The 22,485-nt window shown below is 41.7% G+C and overlaps 1 protein-coding gene across 1 annotated transcript in view; it reads left to right on the top strand.

Annotated features, from left to right (window-relative positions):
- csmd2 (CUB and Sushi multiple domains 2) overlaps positions 1 to 22,485 on the top strand; it is an 899,615-nt gene that overhangs the window by 568,223 nt on the left and 308,907 nt on the right. Inside the window, exons 26-28 of the mRNA XM_071373664.1 lie at positions 2,564 to 2,758; positions 12,114 to 12,230; positions 14,002 to 14,115. Of these exons, the coding sequence (XP_071229765.1) occupies positions 2,564 to 2,758; positions 12,114 to 12,230; positions 14,002 to 14,115 (426 nt within the window). The remainder of the gene's footprint in view (positions 1 to 2,563; positions 2,759 to 12,113; positions 12,231 to 14,001; positions 14,116 to 22,485) is intronic.

The raw sequence follows: 22,485 nt of genomic DNA, 5'->3' as shown, positions 1-22,485 counted from the left end.
AGCCTGTAAACTCTGTTTGGGGTAGTCAGAGTCTTAAAGACAGGGAGTAGCCTGTAAACTCTGTTTGGGGTAGTCAGAGTCTGAAAGACAGGGAGTAGCCTGTAAACTCTGTTTGGGGTAGTCAGAGTCTTAAAGACAGGGAGTAGCCTGTAAACTCTGTTTGGGGTAGTCAGAGTCTGAAAGACAGGGAGTAGCCTGTAAACTCTGTTTGGGGTAGTCAGAGTCTTAAAGACAGGGAGTAGCCTGTAAACTCTGTTTGGGGTAGTCAGAGTCTGAAAGACAGGGAGTAGCCTGTAAACTCTGTTTGGGTTAGTCAGAGTCTGAAAGACAGGGAGTAGCCTGTAAACTCTGTTTGGGGTAGTCAGAGTCTGAAAGACAGGGAGTAGCCTGTAAACTCTGTTTGGGGTAGTCAGAGTCAGCTTTGAATGTATTACTGAATTTCACTAAACACGTTGCGGTTGAATAAGGATCACCATTTTGGGTAATATGGGTACTTTACATTTTGGAATGGCAGATCGTAAAAGTCAGAGAGGATAAGAAAAGAGAGGAGAGGATAGGAGAGGAAACTAGAGGAGAAGATAGGAGAGGAAACTAGAGGATAAGATAGGACAGGATAGGAGGGTATAGGAGAGGAAACTAGAGGATAGGATAGGACAGGATAGGAGGGTATAGGAGAGGAAACTAGAGGATAGGATAGGACAGGATAGGAGGGGATAGGAGAGGAAACTAGAGGATAGGATAGGACAGGATAGGAGGGTATAGGAGAGGAAACTAGAGGATAGGATAGGACAGGATAGGAGGGGATAGGAGAGGAAACTAGAGGATAGGATAGGACAGGATAGGAGGGGATAGGAGAGGAAACTAGAGGATAGGATAGGACAGGATAGGAGGGTATAGGAGAGGAAACTAGAGGATAGGATAGGACAGGATAGGAGGGGATAGGAGAGGAAACTAGAGGATAGGATAGGACAGGATAGGAGGGGATAGGAGAGGAAACTAGAGGATAGGATAGGACAGGATAGGAGGGGATAGGAGAGGAAACTAGAGGATAGGATAGGACAGGATAGGAGGGTATAGGACATGTTGCTAATGGGCCGTCTTGTTACTGTTGAAACAACAATATTACCAACAGTAACAAGACGGCCCGTTAGCAACAGGTCTCAACAACATAGTCTTTGAATTGACTTTGCGTTTACTGTTAAAGAGTGCAGGGTCAAATCTGATCGGTCATTCTGTGGTCATTATTTGTACAAATTGTAACATGGCATTTTACTTGTGCTTTTGTCATGGTGAGGCCGTTAGATCTACGTTCAACTAGGACATTAATCTTGTGTTTATTTAAGTCTGATGTTTGACGTTAAAGATTAATGGAGCGGCTTTTGTTCCTGTGCTATGTTTATAATCTATGTTTTTAGATCTGTGGTCCAGGGCTCTAGCTAGGAGCTTTGTACAATCTGCTACACACACACACACACACACACACACACACACACACACACACACACACACACACACACACACACACACACACACACACACACACACGGTTCTGGTTCAGGGCTAAGACAGACAGTTGTGTGTAGTCAGCAGACTTTTGGACCGAGCGATGTCACTCTCAATAAGGTCCTTGTCCTGACTGTCTGTCTTTCTGTTTGTCTGTTTGTCTTACTCCTTACCTTTACCAGTTAGAGATGGGAGGAGAGGTACGGGGAGAGAGGGAGGGAAAGGTGGAGATGAGAGGGGAGTTAGTGGGAGAGAGGGAGATGGGAGGGGAGTTATCGGGAGAGAGGGAGGTGGAGATGAGAGTGGAGTTAGGGGGAGAGAGGGAGGGAGAGGTGGAGATGAGAGGGGAGTTAGGGGGAGAGAGGAGATGGGAGGGGAGTTAGGGGGAGAGATGGAGATGAGAGGGGAGTTAGGGGGAGAGATGGAGATGGGAGGGGAGTTAGGGGGAGAGAGGGAGATGGGATGGGAGTTAGGGGGAGAGATGGAGAGAGAGAGAGAGAGAGAGAGAGAGAGAGAGAGAGAGAGAGAGAGAGAGAGAGAGAGAGAGAGAGAGAGAGAGAGAGAGAGAGAGAGAGAGAGAGAATAACCCTACATATTTCCTGTCTGATGTGTTGGCTAGTTGATATATAACCCTACATATTTCCTGTCTGACTTGTTGGCTAGTTGAGTCTGTCTTTTGTACGTTTCTTTTCTGTTATTTTATTTGTATTTTGGGGGTCTTCAGCCTGATTCTGAAGTCTGACTAAAGTAACCCTGTCTTTCTCCATCCACAGAGAGTCATACTTTGAGCTTGTGTTTCTTGTCTTATTCGGTCCAGTTTGACAAACTAATTCTCTCACTCTTTCTCTCAATGCAGCTATCCCTTGGATTCTAATTTTATATTAAAATCTAGTCTGATTAACAGATCCTCTGTCTGTCTGTCTCTCTCTCTCTCTCTCTCTCTCTCTCTCTCTCTCTCTCTCTCTCTCTCTCTCTCTCTCTCTCTCTCTCTCTCTCTCTCTCTCTCTCTCTCTCTCTCTCTCTCTCTCTCTCTCTCTCTCTCTCTCTCTCTCTCTCTCAGAGAACCCTAGAGAGTCATGCTTTGAGCCAGGGGTGGTGAGGAACGGTACCAGGGTTGGAGCTGACTTGAAGCTGGGTTCAACCACCACCTACTACTGTGATAGTGGATATACTCTGGAGGGAGAAGCCACTCTGACCTGCGTCATGGGGTCAGACAGCAAGCCCTCCTGGAACAAACAAAAACCCATCTGCATAGGTAACGTACAGAAGATAAATACAAAACAAAATGGAGAAATCAATGATTGGGTTAGAAAACACTCTCAAGGTAACATACCAACATCCTTTTGTAAACAATTGTTCTTATAGAAAAATGAAAGTAAACATCTCTGCAAATCTGCATAGAGCGTTGTGTACTTGAGTGAATTCTGTATTTGTGTGTGTGTGTGTGTGTGTGTGTGTGTGTGTGTGTGTGTGTGTGTGTGTGTGTGTGTGTGTGTGTGTGTGTGTGTGTGTGTGTACACTGATTGGACGAAACATTAAGAACACCTGTTCTCTCCGTGACATAGACCGACCGGGTTAGTCGACCATTTCAAGTCTTTTATTAGGCCTATGTGGTCTATAGGGAATATAGCGACGCACAGACAACGCGGGCAGACCAAATGTCATTGTCAAATCAAATGTCATTGTCAAATCAAATGCCATTGTCAAATCAAATGGCATTGTCAAATCAAATGGCATTGTCAAATCAAATGGCATTGTCAAATCAAATGTCATTGTCAAATCAAATGTAATTGTCATATCAAATGTCATTGTCAAATCAAATGTCATTGTCAGATCAAATGTCATTGTCAAATCAAATGTTATTGTCAGATCAAATGTCATTGTCAAATCAAATGTTATTGTCAGATCAAATGTCATTGTTAGCATACTGTATATAAAAAAATATAACAATTGACATTGTTACTATGGCATAAATGAACGATCACCGTATAAGAGGCGAGCTGTAATTTCGATTAAGACATTAATGAGCGAGCTAGGACGGACCTAGTCAATATAACTATTTGTTCAGCACCTTTTGAAATGTACAGCGACATAATTCAGAACATGGGCCGTTCTTACAGTGTTCTCCCTGTACACCAAGTCAGAACCGTTGGATAAATAAAGCAGACAATGAAAGTTCCTACAATATTTGATGATGACATTTCTCTGAAACAGGTTATAGGCTACATGTGCACCACCAAGTCAGAACAGTAGGCTAAGTTGTGAGGGGGAGGAGGCCACATTATTAGGCTGAGACACATGGGCTACTAACAGCTTACTACACAACATACACTTAGTATTACTTTCTTAGCTAAATGATACATATCTCCCTGGCATATTACATCATTTATGCAGCAGTAAACAATACATGTTTGGGCTCAACGTACTTGTGATGTGCTCACTTGAACAGGAAGTTGGCGCGGTGGTCTTATATCATCAAAGTTTGTCATTCTCTGGATTTACTTTCAAGACACCTGGGAACTCGGACAAAAACGAATTCAAATCATGATGTCAGTGATCTTCCGTTGGGAAGTTGGAAGCTCTAGAAAGAGGTCTGAGTCTCTCTAGAAAGAGGTCTGAGTCTCTCTAGAAAGAGGTCTGAGTCTCTCTAGAAAGAGGTCTGAATCTCTCTAGAAAGAGGTCTGAGTCTCTCTAGAAAGAGGTCTGAGTCTCTCTAGAAAGAGGTCTGAGTCTCTCTAGAAAGAGGTCTGAGTCTCTCTAGAAAGAGGTCTGAGTTCCAGACTTGGAATTCCCGAGTTGGATGACTGTTCAAATCTTAATCTTCCCAGTTAGAGAAAGTTATTTTTTCTGAGTTCCCAGTTGTCTTGAGCTTACTAAAGTCAGAGATTTCCCAGTTCTGAGTTCCCAGTTGTCTTGAACACACTGAAGTCAGAGATTTCCCAGTTCCCAGTTGTCTTGAACACACTGAAGTCAGAGATTTCCCAGTTCCGAGTTCCCAGTTGTCTTGAACACACTGAAGTCAGAGATTTCCCAGTTCCCAGTTTCCAGTTGTCTTGAAAGCGGCAGAAGTCATGCTGGATTGACAGCATGGACAATGTATTCAACCTTTCTGGCCCATGGTGTTGAGTGTCGATGTTAATCCTTTTAAGGAAAATATACCCTTTCAGACAGATGTTTTACCCACGTTTAAACCCAGAGTTGGACCTCACACCCTCTACACCGAATATTCCTTCCACACCACTCAATGTTGAATTTGCGAATATCCCGACTTGTGGTGTAATGTTCAATGGCCGATGAGCATCGATACGTTTCATCTATAATTTCTCTTCATGTGACAAGAATTGAAAAGTATTTTACCAGTAGATTGTCAACTTGATTCATGATGATGACTGCTAGCTAAGATGATGAAAGTATGATGTTGACATGATCAGTCCAATCAAAGCTACGGTAGATATAACGTCAAATCATCTGTGGCCAATGACGTTGAGCCTTCTTGGATGGACACTCTTCTAATGTAAATCTATGGCAGCACCTAAAGGGGGGGGGTTGAACTGCCTATCTCTCCCTGTAGATTCTGATTCGGTAATATCCACATTAGTAACAGAACGATGAGCCAATCACGACGTAACTAGAGAAGATTACCAATGCCTGAGCTCTGTCACCTGCATTTTGGAGATGCCTTAACTCAAGAAGGAGACCATGTTTGTATACAGCTTTATTCAATCAAGGATGATAATGATTATAATTTTTTTGCTGAACCTGCCCTGAATGATGGGTTGCCACGGTGTAAACCTCAGGGTTGTGTGCCAACATGTATAATCCTATCCACATGGCTTCCAGTATCTCTAGTAAAGACGAATCAGGGAATCCCCTGTTCAGTATTTCAACTTTTAACCTAACATGTACATTTGAGGCGTGATACCTGCAATGCCTTTCTGCTTCAACCTAATATGTACATTTCAGATAAAATGAACGTTTGTTGATCACATACATATATTTAGAAGATGTTATTTTCGGTGAAATGTTTGTGTTCTTATTTCTAACAGTGCAGTAATATCTAACAATACACAACAATAAATCAAATCAAATGTTATTTGTCACATGCGCCGAATACAACAGGTGTAGTAGACCTCACAGTGAAATGCTGAATACAACAGGTGTAGTAGACCTCACAGTGAAATGCTGAATACAACAGGTGTAGTAGACCTCACAGTGAAATGCTGAATACAACAGGTGTAGTAGACCTCACAGTGAAATGCTGAATACAACAGGTGTAGTAGACCTCACAGTGAAATGCTGAATACAACAGGTGTAGTAGACCTCACAGTGAAATGCTGAATACAACAGGTGTAGTAGACCTCACAGTGAAATGCTGAATACAACAGGTGTAGTAGACCTCACAGTGAAATGCTGAATACAACAGGTGTAGTAGACCTCACAGTGAAATGCTGAATACAACAGGTGTAGTAGACCTCACAGTGAAATGCTGAATACAACAGGTGTAGTAGACCTCACAGTGAAATGCTGAATACAACAGGTGTAGTAGACCTCACAGTGAAATGCTGAATACAACAGGTGTAGTAGACCTCACAGTGAAATGCTGAATACAACAGGTGTAGTAGACCTCACAGTGAAATGCTGAATACAACAGGTGTAGTAGACCTCACAGTGAAATGCTGAATACAACAGGTGTAGTAGACCTCACAGTGAATACAACAGGTGTGGATCCTCACAGTGAAATGCTGAATACAACAGGTGTAGACCTCACAGTGAAATACTTACTTACAAGACATTAACCTTTTGAGGATCTGAGGACCCGTGCCAAATCTTTTCAGTCCCTTGAGGGGGAAACCCCGTTGTCGTGCCCTCTTCACCATCGTCTTGGTGTGTTCAGACCATGATAGTGTCGTGTCTCTACTATGATTAAATTATATGGCTATTTTATCAAATCGATTACCTAACATTTAATTGATTACGTGATTAAATTAAACCACGCAACAATTAAACTATGAATAACCTGGGGCACCATGGAAGCATTCGTTTATATAGAGCGGTTATCTCCTGAATACACTATCTTAAAGATATTTTATATCAATAGCAGTCAATTATTAATCATTATTAATTGTTACCTTCTATCAGTCTCATCTGAACGTCGTAAAATTATTGGTTATCTGCACGAACCCTAGCATAAATTATGACTCAGCAATAAACAAATTGGCTTAATTATTTATTTACTAACTAACTAAATAATCACAGAAATACATAGAAACAAACAATAGATATTGGTTACTAACAATGATGGAAAAGTCCCTAGTGGACTAAACCGATATGATGGCTTGGTAAAGAAAGGGGAGGGGGTGTGGACTGAGAAAGAGCGGGAAAGACAACATGGATTTATTACACACAGTCTATATTTATATTCATTGATATGCTAATCCTTTGCCGATGAACGGCCGCTCATTCGAAAAGAAATTGCAATTTCTATTTTCGCCTGTATGTCGTTGTTGTCTTCTCTGTTGGAATCCTCGATCGTCTTGTAGGGTTCATCAGAGTCTCTGGTTAACTTCCATTGAAGTCACAAAATCTTTTGTGGTTGTAGGCGGTTAGAACGGATACTTCAGAGTACCATTCAGAAGTGTTCTCATGGAATAGATGCTTCGGGGGATGTCGGTATTCTCGTCCTAGGTTTGCGTAATTTCTAGCTGCTGTCTAGTAATTTGTGTCGTCAAGAATTTCTCACTTATTAACAGTTCCGTGTGAATCTGATAACTAGAATGTGTAGACTTTCCAAGATACAGTTTATGTCATCCTATCATCAGATATAATGTCCCAGACAACAACTGATCTGACATCATATTCTTTAAGTACCAATGGACACTTTGAACTGGTTGGATTACAAAAATATTGTTCCATTCCCCAACGTTTTTATGTTACTGTATTGCAAAGTCTCTCTCTCTGTGGTAACAAAGGATTTTCAAAAGTCTGTTCTATAGAGTGGAGAGAGAGAGTTTCGGTATTTATGGGGGGGGTCATTAACCGGTGGGGGGGGGGGGAGAGAAAGGGGGTTTTCTGACCCTCACCCAAAAGGGGAAAGTCATGACCCCTCTCACCCCTCATAGTGTGTTGGTGATGTGGACACCAGGGAACTTGAAGCCCTCAACCTGCTCCACTACAGCCCCGTCGATGAGAATGGGGACGTGCTAGGTCCTCCTTTTCCTGTAGTCTCTGCCTCTACCTCTGTCTACCTCTGTCTCTACCTCTGTCTCTACCTCTGTCTGTCTCTACCTCTGTCTCTACCTCTACCTCTGTCTGTCTCTATCGTGCTACCTCTGTCTCTACCTCTGTCTGTCTCTATCGTGCTACCTCTGCCTCTGTCTCTCTGCCTCTCTGTCTATCCTCCCCCTCCCTCCTCCCTGCATCCCTCTCAACCAGCCCCGTTGATGAGAAGGGGGAGTATTATCAGTGCAGTAATATCTAACTATTCACTACAATAAACACAAAATATAAAGTAACAGAATGGAATTAGGAAATATATAAATATTAGGACGAGCAATGTTGGAGTGGCATGGACTAGAATACAGTAGAATAGAATACAGTATTTACATATGAGATGAGTAAAGCAGTATGTAAACATTATTAAAGTGACTAGTGTTCCATTATTAAAGTGACCAGTGATATTAAAACCTTTTATGGCTGCAGTCCCGTTAACGGGATCGATATGACAACAGCCAGTCGAAGTGCAGGGCGCCAAATTCAAAAAACAGAAATCTCATAATTAAAATTCCTCAGACATTCATGTGTTTTATATCATTTTAAAGGTAATCTTGTTGTTAATCCCACCAAAGTGTCCGATTTCAAATAGGCTTTTCAGCGAAAGCACTACAAACGATTATGTTAGGTCACCACAAAACCACAATAACCACAGCCATTTTTTCCAGCTAAAGATAGCTTCACAAAAACCAGAATAGAGATAAAATTAATCACTAACCTTCGATTATTTTCATCAGATGACACTCATAGGACTTCATGTTACACAATACATGCATGTTTTGTTTGATTAAGTTCATATTTATATAAAAAATCTGAGTTTACATTGAGGCGTTAGATTCACTAGTTGCATAGCCACACCGTTTCAACAGAAATACTCATCATAAATATAGATGATAATACAAGTTATACACATTGAATTATAGATATGCCTCTCCTTAATGCAACCGCTGTGTCAGATTTCAAAAAAACTTCAGAACATGAGTAAAATTAGCCGCCATGTTGGACTCAACAGAAACCAGAAAATACATGATAAATGTTTCCTTACCTTTGATGAACTTCATCAGAATGCAGTCCTAGGAATCCCAGGTCCACAATAAATGCTTATTTGTTCGTTAATGTCCGTTATTCATGTCAAATTAGCTACTTTCGAATTGTTTACCAAACACCCTAACCAAAGTCTCAAAGCGCGACCACTATAACGTGACGAAATGTCCAAACGTTCCGTTACAGTCAGTAGAAACATGTCAAACGATGTACTGAATCAATCTTTAGAATGTTGTTAACATACATCTTGAATAACGTTCCAACCGGAGAATTACATTGACTTCAATTGAGAGATGGAACGGAGCTGCCACTCATGTGAACGCGCGTGTTGAATGCATGGTCACCTCATGGCAGTGATTACTAATTTCTGTCTACTTCGACCCCCCTTCACATTAGCGTCACCAGACTAAGTTCTATTGACTGTTGACATCTAGTGGAAGCCGTAGGAAGTGAAAACCCATCCATATCTCTCTTTATATTCAATAATAGCTTGGTTGAAAATATGGCACCCCCAGAAAAAATCCAACCAGGAAGAGGAACTTCTCAGGTTTTTGCCTGCCATATGAGTTCTGTTAATCTTACAGACATAATTCATACAGTTTTAGAAACTTTAGAGTGTTTTCTATCCAATACTAATAATAATATGCATATATTAGTAACTGGGACTGAGGAGCAGGCCGTTTACTCTGGCCACCTTTCATCCACGCTACTCAATACTGCCCCTGCAGCCATAAGAAGTTATAGTCACCAGTGATTCCACGTCTATGTACATAGGGCAGCAGCCTCTAAGGTGCAGGGTTGATTAATCGGTTGGTAGCCGGCTAGTGACAGTGACTGGCCAGATAGTGATGGCTATTTAACAGTCTGATGGCCTTGAGAGAAAATCTGTTTTTCAGTCTCTCGGTAGCTTTGATGCACCTGTACTGACCTTGTGGATGATGACGAGGTGAACAGGCCGTGGCTGATGACTGATGTCCTTGATGATCTTTTTGTGACATCGGCTGCTGTAGGTGCTCCTCTCTGCTGTGTCATGAAGTCCACCATCAGCTCCTTTGTTTTGTTGACGTTGAGAGAGAAGTTATTTTCCTGGCTCTACTCATCCAGGGCCCTCACCTCCTCCCTGTAGGCTGTCGTGTCATCAGTGGTGGAAAAAAGTCAAATCAAATTGTATTAATCACACGCGCCAAATACACGCGCAAAATACAACAGGTACAAATACAACCTTACAGTGAAATGCTAACTTACGAGCCCCTAACCAACAATGCAGTTTAAAAAAATAGAGATAAGAAATAAGAAATAAAAGTAACAAGTAATTAAAGAGCAGCAGTAAAATAACAATGGCGAGACTATATACAGGGTGGTACCGGTACAGAGTCAATGTGCGGGGGCACCGGTTAGTTGAGGTAATATGTACATGAAGGTAGAGTTATAAAAGTGGCTAGTCTGTGTAGCCATTTGATTCAGGAGTCCTTATGGGGGTAGAAGCTCCTTTTGGACCTAGACTTAGAGCTCCGGTACCGCTTGCCGTGTGGTAGTAGAGAGAACAGTCTATAGGGTGGCTGGAGTCTTTGACAATTTTTAGGGTCTTCCTTTAACACTGCCTGGTAAAGAGGTCCTGGATGGCAGGAATCTTGACCCCAGTGATGTACTGGGCTGTACGCACTACCCTCTGAAGTGCCTTGCGGTCGGAGGCCGAGCAGTTGCCATATCAGGCAGTGATGCAACCAGTCAAGATGCTCTCGATGGTGCAGCTGTAGAACCTTTTGTGGATCTGAGGACCCGTGCCAAATCTTTTCAGTCTCCTGAGGGGGAATAGGTTTGTCGTGCCGTTTTCACGACTGTCTTGGTGTGCTTGGACCATGTTAGTTTGTTGGTGATGTGGACACCAAGGAACTGGAAGCTCTGCAGCCCTGTTGATGAGAATGGGGGCGTGCTCGGTCCTCTTTCTTCTGTAGTCCCAAATCATCTCCTTTGTCTTGGTCACGTTGAGGGAGAGGTTGCTGTCCTGGCACCACACGGCCAGGTCTCTGACCTCCTCCCTATAGGCTGTCTTGTCATTGTAGGTGATCAGGCCTACCACTGTTGTGTCGTCGGCAAACTTAATGATGGTGTTGGAGTCGTGCCTGGCCGTGCAGTCATGAGTAAACAGGGAGTACAGGAGGGGACTGAGCACGTACCCGAGGGGCCCCCTTGTTGAGGATCAGCGTGGTGGATGTGTCGTTACCTACCCTCACAGATCACTGCACCTGTACATAGCTCATCTGTTAACAGCCCATCTATCTACTTACCTCACCCCCATACTGTATTTATTTATCTTGCTCCTTTGCACCCCAGTATCTCTACTTGCACATTCATCTTCTGCACATCTACCACTCCAGTGTTTAATTGCTATATTGTAATTACTTCGCCACCATGGCCTATTTATTGCCTTAACTCCCTTATCTTACCTCATTTGCACACACTGTATATAGACTTTTTGTTTTCTTATTTTTCTACTGTATTATTGACTGTATGTTTTGTTTTACTCCATGTGTAACTCTGTGTTGTTGTTTGTGTCGAACTGCTTTGCTTTATCTTGGCCAGGTCACAATTGTAAATGAGAACTTGTTCTCAACTAGCCTACCTGGTTAAATAAAGGTGAAATAAATAAAAATGTAAAATAAAAGTGAAGCTACTAGCTACTCCGCCCATAATTATGGTTGTGAAAATAGCTGAAATATTTATGACACACCCCTGAACCTTTAAAGCACTTAGATTTATGTTAGGTTTATTAAAATAGATCCCTTGGTATGACAATGTCTATCTAGCATGAGAGAGAGAGGGTTCAAGCCTCATCTCTCCAGGCTAACCCCGAGAGACACTTAGAAAACATCGCAATTTCCCTCCAGCACACACCGGGGACACACAGCCGCCAAGAAGGCCAGTCGGCAACAGACAAGAAAAGTAATTTAACAACGATGGTGGAAGAAAAACAGAGAAATTGAATATCTCTATCACTTCTCTTTCCATTCCCTCTCTCTGTCGCTCTCTCTGTCTGTTTCTCTCTCTCTACCCCGCTCTCTCTCTCTCCCCCTCTCTCTCTCCACCTCTCTCTCTCTCTCTCTTCCCCTCTCTTTCTCTCTCTCTCTCTCTCCCCCTATGTCTCTCTCTCTCTCTCTCTCTCGCTCTCTCTCTCTCTCTCTCTCTCTCTCTCTCTCTCTCTCTCTCTCTCTCTCTCTCTCTCTCTCTCTCTCTCTCTCTCTCTCTCTCTCTCTCTCTCTCCCCCTCTGTCTATTTCTCTCTCTCCATCCTTCTAGCTCTGTGTGGAGGGCAGTATTCTGGGCTGGAGGGTGTGGTCTTGTCTCCCGGTTACCCAGGCAACTACAGCAGTGCTCGGACATGCCTGTACTCGGTGGTCGTGCCCAAAGACTACGGTGAGTGCTACAACACACAATGTATCCTTCAGTCCTGGATATAAATTGACCTTAGGCACAGATCTAGGATCAGCGTAACCCCTCCATAATCTAATGTGAACCGTTCAAAGGGTAAAATACAAATCTGACTTGAGATCAACTTCTATGGACACTTCATACTCTGAGACGTGTTGTTATCGTTTGTGTGCCTCAGTCTCAACACTCAGGAACAGAGAGAGTATTTCACTCCTATCCATTTACACAGCGTCTGGCCATCTCTCCATGCACCTCACACACACACACACACACACACACACACACACACACACACACACACACACACACACACACACACACACACACACACACACACACACACACACACACACACACACACACACACACACACACACACACACACCTGTGATCGACTGCAGTGTGGGCCTCTGAACAACCTCACAGGAGGAAGAAGAACACAGAATGCATTCCAAGTGGAACCCTATTCCCTATGTAGTGCACTACTTTTGACCAGAGCCCTATGGAACCCTATTCCCAGTCTGTCTGTCTGTCTGTCTGTCTGTCTGTCTGTCTGTCTGTCTGTCTGTCTGTCTGTCTGTCTGTCTGTCTGTCTGTCTGTCTGTCTGTCTGTCTGTCTGTCTGTCTGTCTGTCTGTCTGTCTGTCTGTCTGTCTGTCTGTCTGTCTGTCTGTCTGTCTGTCTGTGAGGTCTGTCACCATTTATCATATTTACAGACAGACAGACATTCTTCAATGTCACAAATGATTGAGCACAGACAACATGAGCAGATTAACTTGGTCAAAACATTTCTTTATTAATAAAAGACAATCAGAAATTAATTATACTACTTATTTACTTATTTATTTTGATCCAAATCCAGGAATGAGTGAGTCACTCAGCTCTGTATAGCTCTAATATAATTAATATTAATATAGCTTCATCTTGAGAAATAGTCTCCTAAATAGGCCAAACTGAAACGAATATTCTAAATAAACTAGTACATTTCATAAATAAAATAAACACAATCTGCCACAAGTGTTTGAGCTCTAAACATTTCATTGAGAATCCACTGTACGTACCCTCTCCCCAGCCTCTCCTTCCTCTCTCAGAGGGTACAGGGTGATAATGAGCTATTTGCATTTGGCCAGTCGAATGACGGAGGATGAAGCCAAAATGGTTTCTTATCTCATAAATAATGCACCTTATGGTCCATGATCAGAAGTAGTGCACTATATAGGGAATAAGGTGCCATAGGGCTCTGGTCTAAAGTAGTGTACTATATAGGGAATAGGGTTCTATAGGACTCTGGTCTAAAGTAGTGCACTATATAGGGAATAGGGTTCTATAGGACTCTGGTCTAAAGTAGTGCACTATATAGGGAATAGGGTTCCATAGGGCCCTGGTATAAAGTAGTGTTTCTGTCTAGATGAGTCATGTTTCTGTCTAGATGAGTCATGTTTCTGTCTAGATGAGTCATGTTTCTGTCTGTCTGTCTGTCTGTCTGTCTGTCTGTCTGTCTGTCTGTCTGTCTGTCTGTCTGTCTGTCTGTCTGTCTGTCTGTCTGTCTGTCTGTCTGTCTGTCTGTCTGTCTGTCTCTCCCAGCATATTGCCTACATCCATCTATTCGACCTTTGGTGATTTTAGCAATCTCCTAAGGTGTTGAAGTGTCAATTGAATATTGAGTTTCCTATGATGGTATAATTTGAAACAAGTCTTTTTATAATTGCTAAACATGCATTTAACTTCCTGTTTTCATTCTTCTCTGTCTTCTTCAGTGGTGTTCAGCCAGTTTGCGTTCTTCCAGACAGCTCTGAACGACGTGGTGGAGGTCTATGATGGAGCAACACAGCACTCCAGAGTCCTCAGCTCCCTGTCTGGAACACACACAGGTACACACACACACACACACACACAGGTACACACACACACACACACACACACACACACACACACACACACACACACACACACACACACACACACACACACACACGCACACATGCACACAGTTACTAGTAGTCTACCATACCACTAGTTACTGTAGTCTACCATACCACTAGTTACTGTAGTCTACCATACCACTAGTTACTGTAGTCTACCATACCACTAGTTACTGTAGTCTACCATACCACTAGTTACTGTAGTCTACCATACCACTAGTTACTGTAGTCTACCATACCACTAGTTACTGTAGTCTACCATACCACTAGTTACTGTAGTCTACCATACCACTAGTTACTGTAGTCTACCACACCACTAGTTACTGTAGTCTACCACACCACTAGTTACTGTAGTCTACCATACCACTAGTTACTGTAGTCTACCATACCACTAGTTACTGTAGTCTACCATATCACTAGTTACTGTAGTCTACCATACCACTAGTTACTGTAGTCTACCATACCACTAGTTACTGTAGTCTACCATACCACTAGTTACTGTAGTCGACCATACCACTAGTTACTGTAGTCGACCATACCACTAGTTACTGTAGTCTACCATACCACTAGTTACTGTAGTCTACCACACCACTAGTTACTGTAGTCTACCATACCACTAGTTACTGTAGTCTACCATACCACTAGTTACTGTAGTCTACCATACCACTAGTTACTGTAGTCTACCATACCACTAGTTACTGTAGTCTACCATACCACTAGTTACTGTAGTCTACCATACCACTAGTTAATTGTAGTCTACCATACCACTAGTTACTGTAGTCTACCACACCACTAGTTACTGTAGTCTACCACACCACTAGTTACTGTAGTCTACCATACCACTAGTTACTGTAGTCTACCATACCACTAGTTACTGTAGTCTACCATACCACTAGTTACTGTAGTCTACCATACCACTAGTTACTGTAGTCTACCATACCACTAGTTACTGTAGTCTACCATACCACTAGTTACTGTAGTCTACCATACCACTAGTTACTGTAGTCTACCATACCACTAGTTACTGTAGTCTACCATACCACTAGTTACTGTAGTCTACCATACCACTAGTTACTGTAGTCTACCATACCACTAGTTACTGTAGTCTACCATACCACTAGTTACTGTAGTCTACCATACCACTAGTTACTGTAGTCTACCATACCACTAGTTACTGTAGTCTACCATACCACTAGTTACCACTAGTTACTGTAGTCTACCATAACACTAGTTACTGTAGTCTACCATACCACTAGTTACTGTAGTCTACCATACCACTAGTTACCACTAGTTACTGTAGTCTACCATACCACTAGTTACTGTAGTCTACCATACCACTAGTTACTGTAGTCTACCATACCACTAGTTACCACTAGTTACTGTAGTCTACCATACCACTAGTTACTGTAGTCTACCATACCACTAGTTACCACTAGTTACTGTAGTCTACCATACCACTAGTTACTGTAGTCTACCATACCACTAGTTACCACTAGTTACTGTAGTCTACCATACCACTAGTTACTGTAGTCTACCATACCACTAGTTACTGTAGTCTACCATACCACTAGTTACTGTAGTCTACCATACCACTAGTTACTGTAGTCTACCATACCACTAGTTACTGTAGTCTACCACACCACTAGTTACTGTAGTCTACCACACCACTAGTTACTGTAGTCTACCATACCACTAGTTACTGTAGTCTACCATACCACTAGTTACTGTAGTCTACCATATCACTAGTTACTGTAGTCTACCATACCACTAGTTACTGTAGTCTACCATACCACTAGTTACTGTAGTCTACCATACCACTAGTTACTGTAGTCGACCATACCACTAGTTACTGTAGTCGACCATACCACTAGTTACTGTAGTCTACCATACCACTAGTTACTGTAGTCTACCACACCACTAGTTACTGTAGTCTACCATACCACTAGTTACTGTAGCCTACCATACCACTAGTTACTGTAGTCTACCATACCACTAGTTACTGTAGTCTACCATACCACTAGTTACTGTAGTCTACCATACCACTAGTTACTGTAGTCTACCATACCACTAGTTAATTGTAGTCTACCATACCACTAGTTACTGTAGTCTACCACACCACTAGTTACTGTAGTCTACCACACCACTAGTTACTGTAGTCTACCATACCACTAGTTACTGTAGTCTACCATACCACTAGTTACTGTAGTCTACCATACCACTAGTTACTGTAGTCTACCATACCACTAGTTACTGTAGTCTACCATACCACTAGTTACTGTAGTCTACCATACCACTAGTTACTGTAGTCTACCATACCACTAGTTACTGTAGTCTACCATACCACTAGTTACTGTAGTCTACCATACCACTAGTTACTGTAGTCTACCATACCACTAGTTACTGTAGTCTACCATACCACTAGTTACTGTAGTCTACCATACCACTAGTTACTGTAGTCTACCATACCACTAGTTACTGTAGTCTACCATACCACTAGTTACTGTAGTCTACCATACCACTAGTTACCACTAGTTACTGTAGTCTACCATAACACTAGTTACTGTAGTCTACCATACCACTAGTTACTGTAGTCTACCATACCACTAGTTACCACTAGTTACTGTAGTCTACCATACCACTAGTTACTGTAGTCTACCATACCACTAGTTACTGTAGTCTACCATACCACTAGTTACCACTAGTTACTGTAGTCTACCATACCACTAGTTACTGTAGTCTACCATACCACTAGTTACCACTAGTTACTGTAGTCTACCATACCACTAGTTACTGTAGTCTACCATACCACTAGTTACCACTAGTTACTGTAGTCTACCATACCACTAGTTACTGTAGTCTACCATACCACTAGTTACTGTAGTCTACCATACCACTAGTTACTGTAGTCTACCATACCACTAGTTACTGTAGTCTACCATACCACTAGTTACTGTAGTCTACCATACCACTAGTTACTGTAGTCTACCATACCACTAGTTACTGTAGTCTACCATACCACTAGTTACTGTAGTCTACCATACCACTAGTTACTGTAGTCTACCATACCACTAGTTACTGTAGTCTACCATACCACTAGTTACTGTAGTCTACCATACCACTAGTTACTGTAGTCTACCATACCACTAGTTACCACTAGTTACTGTAGTCTACCATACCACTAGTTACCACTAGTTACTGTAGTCTACCATACCACTAGTTACTGTAGTCTACCATACCACTAGTTACTGTAGTCTACCATACCACTAGTTACTGTAGTCTACCATACCACTAGTTACCACTAGTTACTGTAGTCTACCATACCACTAGTTACTGTAGTCTACCATACCACTAGTTACCACTAGTTACTGTAGTCTACCATACCACTAGTTACCACTAGTTACTGTAGTCTACCATACCAGTAGTTACTGTAGTCTACCATACCACTAGTTACTGTAGTCTACCATACCACTAGTTACTGTAGTCTACCATACCACTAGTTACTGTAGTCTACCATACCACTAGTTACTGTAGTCTACCATACCACTAGTTACTGTAGTCTACCATACCACTAGTTACTGTAGTCTACCATACCACTAGTTACTGTAGTCTACCATACCACTAGTTACTGTAGTCTACCATACCACTAGTTACTGTAGTCTACCATACCACTAGTTACTGTAGTCTACCATACCACTAGTTACTGTAGTCTACCATACCACTAGTTACCACTAGTTACTGTAGTCTACCATACCACTAGTTACCACTAGTTACTGTAGTCTACCATACCACTAGTTACTGTAGTCTACCATACCACTAGTTACTGTAGTCTACCATACCACTAGTTACTGTAGTCTACCATACCACTAGTTACCACTAGTTACTGTAGTCTACCATACCACTAGTTACTGTAGTCTACCATACCACTAGTTACCACTAGTTACTGTAGTCTACCATACCACTAGTTACTGTAGTCTACCATACCACTAGTTACTGTAGTCTACCATACCACTAGTTACTGTAGTCTACCATACCACTAGTTACTGTAGTCTACCATACCACTAGTTACTGTAGTCTACCATACCACTAGTTACTGTAGTCTACCATACCACTAGTTACTGTAGTCTACCATACCACTAGTTACTGTAGTCTACCATACCACTAGTTACTGTAGTCTACCATACCACTAGTTAATGTAGTCTACCATACCACTAGTTACTGTAGTCTACCATACCACTAGTTACTGTAGTCTACCATACCACTAGTTAATTGTAGTCTACCATACCACTAGTTACTGTAGTCTACCACACCACTAGTTACTGTAGTCTACCACACCACTAGTTACTGTAGTCTACCATACCACTAGTTACTGTAGTCTACCATACCACTAGTTACTGTAGTCTACCATACCACTAGTTACTGTAGTCTACCATACCACTAGTTACTGTAGTCTACCATACCACTAGTTACTGTAGTCTACCATACCACTAGTTACTGTAGTCTACCATACCACTAGTTACTGTAGTCTACCATACCACTAGTTACTGTAGTCTACCATACCACTAGTTACTGTAGTCTACCATACCACTAGTTACTGTAGTCTACCATACCACTAGTTACTGTAGTCTACCATACCACTAGTTACTGTAGTCTACCATACCACTAGTTACTGTAGTCTACCATACCACTAGTTACTGTAGTCTACCATACCACTAGTTACCACTAGTTACTGTAGTCTACCATAACACTAGTTACTGTAGTCTACCATACCACTAGTTACTGTAGTCTACCATACCACTAGTTACCACTAGTTACTGTAGTCTACCATACCACTAGTTACTGTAGTCTACCATACCACTAGTTACTGTAGTCTACCATACCACTAGTTACCACTAGTTACTGTAGTCTACCATACCACTAGTTACTGTAGTCTACCATACCACTAGTTACCACTAGTTACTGTAGTCTACCATACCACTAGTTACTGTAGTCTACCATACCACTAGTTACCACTAGTTACTGTAGTCTACCATACCACTAGTTACTGTAGTCTACCATACCACTAGTTACTGTAGTCTACCATACCACTAGTTACTGTAGTCTACCATACCACTAGTTACTGTAGTCTACCATACCACTAGTTACTGTAGTCTACCATACCACTAGTTACTGTAGTCTACCATACCACTAGTTACCACTAGTTACTGTAGTCTACCATAACACTAGTTACTGTAGTCTACCATACCACTAGTTACTGTAGTCTACCATACCACTAGTTACCACTAGTTACTGTAGTCTACCATACCACTAGTTACTGTAGTCTACCATACCACTAGTTACTGTAGTCTACCATACCACTAGTTACCACTAGTTACTGTAGTCTACCATACCACTAGTTACTGTAGTCTACCATACCACTAGTTACCACTAGTTACTGTAGTCTACCATACCACTAGTTACTGTAGTCTACCATACCACTAGTTACTGTAGTCTACCATACCACTAGTTACTGTAGTCTACCATACCACTAGTTACTGTAGTCTACCATACCACTAGTTACTGTAGTCTACCATACCACTAGTTACCACTAGTTACTGTAGTCTACCATACCACTAGTTACCACTAGTTACTGTAGTCTACCATACCACTAGTTACTGTAGTCTACCATACCACTAGTTACTGTAGTCTACCATACCACTAGTTACTGTAGTCTACCATACCACTAGTTACCACTAGTTACTGTAGTCTACCATACCACTAGTTACTGTAGTCTACCATACCACTAGTTACCACTAGTTACTGTAGTCTACCATACCACTAGTTACTGTAGTCTACCATACCACTAGTTACTGTAGTCTACCATACCACTAGTTACTGTAGTCTACCATACCACTAGTTACTGTAGTCTACCATACCACTAGTTACTGTAGTCTACCATACCACTAGTTACTGTAGTCTACCATACCACTAGTTACTGTAGTCTACCATACCACTAGTTACTGTAGTCTACCATACCACTAGTTACTGTAGTCTACCATACCACTAGTTACTGTAGTCTACCATACCACTAGTTACTGTAGTCTACCATACCACTAGTTACCACTAGTTACTGTAGTCTACCATACCACTAGTTACCACTAGTTACTGTAGTCTACCATACCACTAGTTACTGTAGTCTACCATACCACTAGTTACTGTAGTCTACCATACCACTAGTTACTGTAGTCTACCATACCACTAGTTACCACTAGTTACTGTAGTCTACCATACCACTAGTTACTGTAGTCTACCATACCACTAGTTACTGTAGTCTACCATACCACTAGTTACCACTAGTTACTGTAGTCTACCATACCACTAGTTACCACTAGTTACTGTAGTCTACCATACCACTAGTTACTGTAGTCTACCATACCACTAGTTACTGTAGTCTACCATACCACTAGTTACTGTAGTCTACCATACCACTAGTTACTGTAGTCTACCACACCACTAGTTACTGTAGTCTACCATACCACTAGTTACTGTAGTCTACCATACCACTAGTTACTGTAGTCTACCATACCACTAGTTACTGTAGTCTACCATACCACTAGTTACCACTAGTTACTGTAGTCTACCATACCACTAGTTACCACTAGTTACTGTAGTCTACCATACCACTAGTTACTGTAGTCTACCATACCACTAGTTACTGTAGTCTACCATACCACTAGTTACTGTAGTCTACCATACCACTAGTTACTGTAGTCTACCATACCACTAGTTACTGTAGTCTACCATACCACTAGTTACTGTAGTCTACCATACCACTAGTTACTGTAGTCTACCATACCACTAGTTACTGTAGTCTACCATACCACTAGTTACTGTAGTCTACCACACCACTAGTTACTGTAGTCTACCATACCACTAGTTACTGTAGTCTACCATACCACTAGTTACTGTAGTCTACCATATCACTAGTTACTGTAGTCTACCATACCACTAGTTACTGTAGTCTACCATACCACTAGTTACTGTAGTCTACCATACCACTAGTTACTGTAGTCTACCATACCACTAGTTACTGTAGTCGACCATACCACTAGTTACTGTAGTCTACCATACCACTAGTTACTGTAGTCTACCATACCACTAGTTACTGTAGTCTACCACACCACTAGTTACTGTAGTCTACCACACCACTAGTTACTGTAGTCTACCATACCACTAGTTACTGTAGTCTACCATACCACTAGTTACTGTAGTCTACCATACCACTAGTTACTGTAGTCTACCATACCACTAGTTACTGTAGTCTACCATACCACTAGTTAATTGTAGTCTACCATACCACTAGTTACTGTAGTCTACCACACCACTAGTTACTGTAGTCTACCACACCACTAGTTACTGTAGTCTACCATACCACTAGTTACTGTAGTCTACCATACCACTAGTTACTGTAGTCTACCATACCACTAGTTACTGTAGTCTACCATACCACTAGTTACTGTAGTCTACCATACCACTAGTTACTGTAGTCTACCATACCACTAGTTACTGTAGTCTACCATACCACTAGTTACTGTAGTCTACCATACCACTAGTTACTGTAGTCTACCATACCACTAGTTACTGTAGTCTACCATACCACTAGTTACTGTAGTCTACCATACCACTAGTTACTGTAGTCTACCATACCACTAGTTACTGTAGTCTACCATACCACTAGTTACTGTAGTCTACCATACCACTAGTTAATGTAGTCTACCATACCACTAGTTACCACTAGTTACTGTAGTCTACCATACCACTAGTTACCACTAGTTACTGTAGTCTACCATACCACTAGTTACTGTAGTCTACCATACCACTAGTTACTGTAGTCTACCATACCACTAGTTACTGTAGTCTACCATACCACTAGTTACCACTAGTTACTGTAGTCTACTATACCACTAGTTACTGTAGTCTACCATACCACTAGTTACTGTAGTCTACCATACCACTAGTTACCACCTGTTACTGTAGTCTACCATACCACTAGTTACCACTAGTTACTGTAGTCTACCATACCACTAGTTACTGTAGTCTACCATACCACTAGTTACTGTAGTCTACCATACCACTAGTTACTGTAGTCTACCATACCACTAGTTACTGTAGTCTACCATACCACTAGTTACTGTAGTCTACCATACCACTAGTTACTGTAGTCTACCATACCACTAGTTACTGTAGTCTACCATACCACTAGTTACTGTAGTCTACAATACCACTAGTTACTGTAGTCTACCATACCACTAGTTACTGTAGTCTACCATACCACTAGTTACT

Source organism: Salvelinus alpinus, chromosome 29 (genome assembly GCF_045679555.1).
Source record: "Salvelinus alpinus chromosome 29, SLU_Salpinus.1, whole genome shotgun sequence".
Classification (NCBI taxonomy): domain Eukaryota; kingdom Metazoa; phylum Chordata; class Actinopteri; order Salmoniformes; family Salmonidae; genus Salvelinus; species Salvelinus alpinus.
The sequence above is the reverse complement of the archived record's forward strand: the minus strand, read 5'-3'. Positions and strand labels throughout refer to the sequence as shown.